Source organism: Zingiber officinale, chromosome 11B (assembly GCF_018446385.1).
Source record: "Zingiber officinale cultivar Zhangliang chromosome 11B, Zo_v1.1, whole genome shotgun sequence".
Classification (NCBI taxonomy): domain Eukaryota; kingdom Viridiplantae; phylum Streptophyta; class Magnoliopsida; order Zingiberales; family Zingiberaceae; genus Zingiber; species Zingiber officinale.
This window is the reverse complement of record NC_056007.1, coordinates 16,435,603-16,441,073: the sequence shown is the minus strand read 5'-3', so window position 1 is coordinate 16,441,073 and position 5,471 is coordinate 16,435,603. Positions and strand designations below refer to the sequence as shown.

At 44.7% G+C, this 5,471-nt stretch overlaps 1 protein-coding gene across 2 annotated transcripts; it reads left to right on the top strand.

Annotated features, from left to right (window-relative positions):
• Positions 1-456: 456 nt before the first annotated feature.
• On the top strand, positions 457-5,110 carry LOC122034327 (transcription factor MTB1-like). 2 transcript variants are annotated; one of them, XM_042593528.1, is made up of 2 exons: positions 457-2,142; positions 4,667-4,854. In XM_042593528.1, the coding sequence occupies exons 1-2, from the start codon at positions 565-567 to the stop codon at positions 4,793-4,795; spliced, it is 1,707 nt and encodes a 568-aa protein (XP_042449462.1). In that variant the 5' UTR covers positions 457-564; the 3' UTR covers positions 4,796-4,854. The 2 variants fall into 2 exon arrangements, with proteins under 2 accessions (XP_042449462.1, XP_042449463.1); XM_042593529.1 differs by lacking the exon at positions 4,667-4,854 and adding an exon at positions 4,880-5,110 and having other exon boundaries at positions 459-2,142.
• Positions 5,111-5,471: the final 361 nt, after the last annotated feature.

The window sequence follows — 5,471 nt, the reverse complement described above, 5'->3', positions numbered from 1 at the left end:
AGACTGACGCTTAGAATCACACCGTGTAAAACGCATACGATACCAGAAAGGCAACTTGATCCGTGTAAACGCATGGCAGAGAAAAAGAATCGTGATTATGTTAGTTATCAGTGCTTTGACTCCGTTTGACACGGTGCCCGTTTGAACCTCTCCGAGTTTATGCGGACGTGGCTCATTGACTCCGTCAAACGAAAGTATAAATAATTAATGCCACCCCGATCAACTCGGACCCACCGAACCGCTCACCTAACCCAACCCAATCGATCCCAATCCAACCCAACCGGACGTACGGTCTAATTAAAGTAATGAATCGACCACGTTTCACGTTTTTTCTGAGGCTGCGCGAGCTGTCGTGGCTCGTGACCGCCTTGCTCGCCGCTCGCCTCGATTCACGTTTTCTTATTAAGCACGGGGGCGAGCTCCAGCCACACTGCCCTCGACACGTGTCCGTTAACTCGCCCACGCTTCCCTCTTTGCCCTTTTAACGAGCTTCGTCGCCCTCGCTCGATCAGAATCGGAGAAGGGCGGAGGGATGGCGGGATCGGATCTGTGAGATCGGAGAAGATGGTGGTAGCTGAGTTTTGGTCCGACGAGGAGCGGAAAATGGCGATCGCGGTGCTCGGCCGGGAGGCGTTCGAGTACATCTGCGCTCGACGTGTGGCTTCCTTCGACGGGCAACTCACCGCCGTCGGCGTCGGCGGCGCGGATCTACAGACCAAGCTCCAGGACCTCGTCGAGAGACCGCCTTCGGCTGGTGGCGGCTGGGCCTACGCCATATTCTGGCAGATAGCGCGGTCTGCTTCCGGGGATCTCGTCCTCGGTTGGGGAGACGGCCACTGCCGCGAGCTGGGCGACGGAGAGGATGCCGGCGGCGACCCGGTAGATGGAGGAAGACAGAAGATGCGGAAGCGGGTTCTAGAGTGGCTCCACTTGCTATCCGGCGGCTCCGACGACGAGAACTGCGCGCTGAGGCTCGACCGCATCACCGGCGCGGAGATGTACTTCCTGGCTTCGATGTATTTCTCGTTCCCAAAAGGGGTGGACGCGGCTGGGAAAGCGCTTGCCTCGGGTAAGCATATCTGGATATCCGAGGCGGAGCTCGCATCGCCGGTGGTTGGCAGCATGCGGGCGTTTCTTGCGAGGTCGGCAGGGTTCCGAACCACCGTCTTCGTTCCGCTCGACGCCTCCGTGCTTGAGTTGGGATCTCTGGATGCCGTGCCGGAGAGCTTCGAGGTGTTGCGCTCGATTAGATCCGCTTTCGGCCTGGAGAACCCCACCAGTGGCCATATCGCGAAGCATCCCAGGATTTTTGGAAATGATTTGTACCCTGACGTCGATCGTGTCAATGGTAACGCTGCTTCGTCGGCGAAGACGCAAAAGAGGCCGTCGGAGATGATTAAGAAACCAGGAGATCACCGACTAAGGAACCCAATCGGCATTGGCGGAACTCTGCTGCAGTGGAATCACAATCTGAGCAAGTGCGACCCGGTGAGCCCTGTACAGCCTCAGCAGCTTCACCGGCCACCGCCGCAATCCTTCGTGCCGCCGTCGGGGCAAATCGATTTTGGTGCCGTCGGAGGAAACCCTGCTTCCGCCAGCCTTCGGGAATTAGCAATGGATGCAGATCTGTCCGACGTAGAAGGCCCGAGCAAGGAGCAAGCGGAGACTACAGCGACTGCAGAGGTGAGGCGGCCGCGGAAGAGGGGGCGGAAGCCGGCAAACGGCCGGGATGAGCCGCTGAACCACGTGGAGGCGGAGAGGCAACGGAGGGAGAAGCTGAACCAGAAATTCTACGCCCTGCGCGCGGTGGTGCCCAACATCTCCAAAATGGACAAGGCCTCCCTTCTGGGCGACGCCATCGCCTACATCACGGAGCTTCAGCAGAAGCTGAAGGAGATGGAAGCGGAGCGGGAAGCCTGGGATGGAACAACCTCTACGGACCACCGGAGGCCCAATCAGATCGAGGTGGAGACGGCGGAGGGGGAGGTGGTCGTCCGGGTGAGCTGCCCGCTGGAGGGGCACCCGCTCTCCAAAGTCATCCGAGCTCTGAGGACCTCGCAGAGCGATGTGGTGGACACCAAGGTGGACGCAAACAGTGACAGCGTATTGCACACGTTCATCGTCCGATCGCCGGAGCAGGAGGTAAGAACGAGCTTAATTTCTGCTTTAGCACTGGAGTCTAATTAGTAATTAATTAGCTAGATAAATGAAAGTAAAATTAGTTTATATATATCTATAGATATATGTCATTTAGCTAAAGTTTATTGATTATAGTAACTAATTATTCAAAAAATATATGAACATGGCAAACATATTTACCGTTTGGTTGTGGCCAATTTTACTAAATGGATTTGATGCTGCAAAATATTTAGAAATCATATTTTAATGGTATATTATTAACTACGATTTTTTACCAAAAAGAATGATTACTTTTCCTTATTTATTAAAGAAATATCCTAATTTAAAAATTACTAAAAAAAAAAATCAAAAATAGGGTTATGCTTTCTCTGTGCTTCTCACTAACCTCCTAAATCCTAGGCTGATTTTTAATGCATGGGTCTGATTTCATATCAATCAATGCTAGGTTTGATATTGGATCATATAAGTTTAACATACATGATATGGAAAAATATCAAATCCAGATTGGACCTGATATAGAAAATATTAGACCCAGACTGGATCTGATATAGAAAAATCAGATCCATGTTGGACTTGATATGATCTCATATCAGATCCAACGGTAGGATTGATATGAGAACCTATCAGATCCTTTTTAATCTTAGAGAGGGGATGTATTGAAAAATGATGAGAGCAAGAGGAGATTTAGGAGGTTGATGGAAGGGATAAAAAGGGAATAATACTATTTTTGATATTATTTTTTTATAGTTTTAAAATTATGATATTTGTTTAGGTAAATAAAGTAGGGTGACTGCTCAATAATTATTATTATTATTAAAAAAAAAAAAAGAATCATATATTAACTATCTACTTATGCCGACTTAGAAAGTGATATCTCGTCCGATTTGAAATTGTTTTAAGTATTTTATTATTTTACGACACTCATGTAGGCAATGCTACATCTAGTGGCTTCTATTCATTTGTTGGCTTAAAAGGCACAAACTCCTTTAGTTGTCAACTCTTTAGAAATTGCCTCATAGATGAGTGGTGCTAAAGCCCGTGACATAGAACCGAACCTAGCTGAGCCACAAATGAGCTTGGGTTAGCTGAAGCCCTTGCAACTTATGAGCTAGGTCGTAGTTTGTTTTGATTAAGTTTGATATGAATTATGATGAGTGGATTCAGTTTGTTTTGATTAAGTTTGATATGAATTATGATGAGTGGATTCGGAAAGTGATGTGGTAGTAGGAGTTAAGATGATGGGGGTAGTCTAAGTCAAGATGATGTGACGATCTTACTTGGAAAAAAAAAAGTAATATCCCCTTATCTGGTCTGAATTAGTCATCTAATGTTAATGTTCTTAGGTTAACCAGATCGGGTTTTAATCCGGCCAGGGGAAGACGATCAAACCTCAAGCCGAGTGAATCAGGGAATTTGATGTCTCAGAGCCGACCAGATTTTAAGGTAACCATGAGCAAGGCCGACCGATCTTAAGGGTCGATCAGAACGATTCATTCCACAACAGACCAATTACTGGGGGATAGTAGGTAGGTAAACTCGTTTAGTTATAAAGTCAGATAGACTTATATGTCTTGGTCGTGCAAAAAATCGGGCAGGACAAGTACAATCCATCTTGATACATTAATCAAGTCTCTTAGAACGAAGCAGGCCTTCTTTAGGTGACGTATCATACGCTCAGTCAAATAAAAGGATGATCGGGCATACGACACTTATATTTATATTATTACCATCTGAACAGAATTCTAGCACAACATATATTATTATCAAAGGGATTTCCTGAGAGCATGATGCACTCTACCGTTCTCTAGCGAGTATCTTGATGTTGGGCAGAATGTGGGTGAACAACTTAATATGATGCAGTGGAATATACATAATGCAACTGAATAGCTCAATAAAAGCGATCGACTTAAGGTCCGACTAGATTATATTCAGCCAATAATATCATCTTAACAAAACGATCAACTTAAGTACTGGTCGGATTATATTCAGCCAACAATATCATCTTAACAAAATGACCAATTTAAGTACCGATTGGATTATATTCAGCCAACAATATCATCTTAATAGGGCGGTAGGCTTAAGGACCGACTGGATTATATTCAGCCAACAATATCATCTTAACAAAGCTACTGACTTAAGGACCGACTGGATTATATTCAGCCAACAATATCATATTAACAAGGCGGTCGGTTTAAGGACTGGCCAGATTATATTCAGTTGACAACATCATCTCAATAGGGCGGCTGACTTAAGGACCGATCGAATCATGTTCAACAGATAATATCCCGACAACTTGTCATAATAATAACTTTGTGTCAAAGAATATTCTTCTAGAAACTTCTTCAGGAACCATCGTGTCTACCATCAGCAAATCAATAATATCAGTATATTCCTTCGACAACCTCGGCAATAACAAAAGTTGTAAATGATAAAAAGGGTATACATGTGGGTAAGATAAAGTTTCTTTGGACGATTATGATGAATTGCTTAACAAATTCTGACACATTTTGTCACCTCATGATCGCAGAGGTTATGTGAGGTGGTATATAAAAGGGGAATCCTCTTCGTGATGAAGGGACACTCACTAGCATATGCAACTCTACTCTCGCGCATACGTTCTGACTGTTCTTCATCCATTTGTTCAGACTGTGACTGACTTGAGCGTCGGAGGACCTTCACCAAGGACTCTCTCTTACTCTCTAGGATCTAACATTTTGTTGGATCGTCTCCTTGTGCGCAGGATCAAGAAGCTTCTTTAGGAGAAAAGATCTTCTGACGATCAATCATTTATCCACTGTACTCAATACGTCATCTTCGTAGGTCTCAGACAGGATCAGAGTTGATTTGATATAGGCTTCAGGGGAGGGTCTGTAACAGCTAAGGTTGGTGTGGGTTGTTATGGTAGATGGTATATGTGAACAACTAGGACTATTATAAGCTGCCATCTTTATTGTCACTTTCTTTTAGTTAACCCCGTGAACACAAAAAATACTAGCAATATCAATAAGGTACAGACATTACTATCAAGTGATGCTATTGAATGTTGAAGGCATTGTTTCACAACACACAAATAGGCCAAAGAAGAAGACAGATTTGTGAACAATTGTATTAACACTAAAAGATAATTATGTTCATCCTAGATGTCCATCATAATTCGTTCCTAGATGATATGAAGGGAGATAAATTATGGGATCAATTTTTAGCCGACCGCCAAATCACTAGGGTTGAGTGGTTTTCCCTCGAGAGACAACTGTCGAAAATTGATCTCTTATTTCATTGTAGTAAATTTGTCATCTTCTAACCAACTAGACATCCGAGATTATAGATTTTTG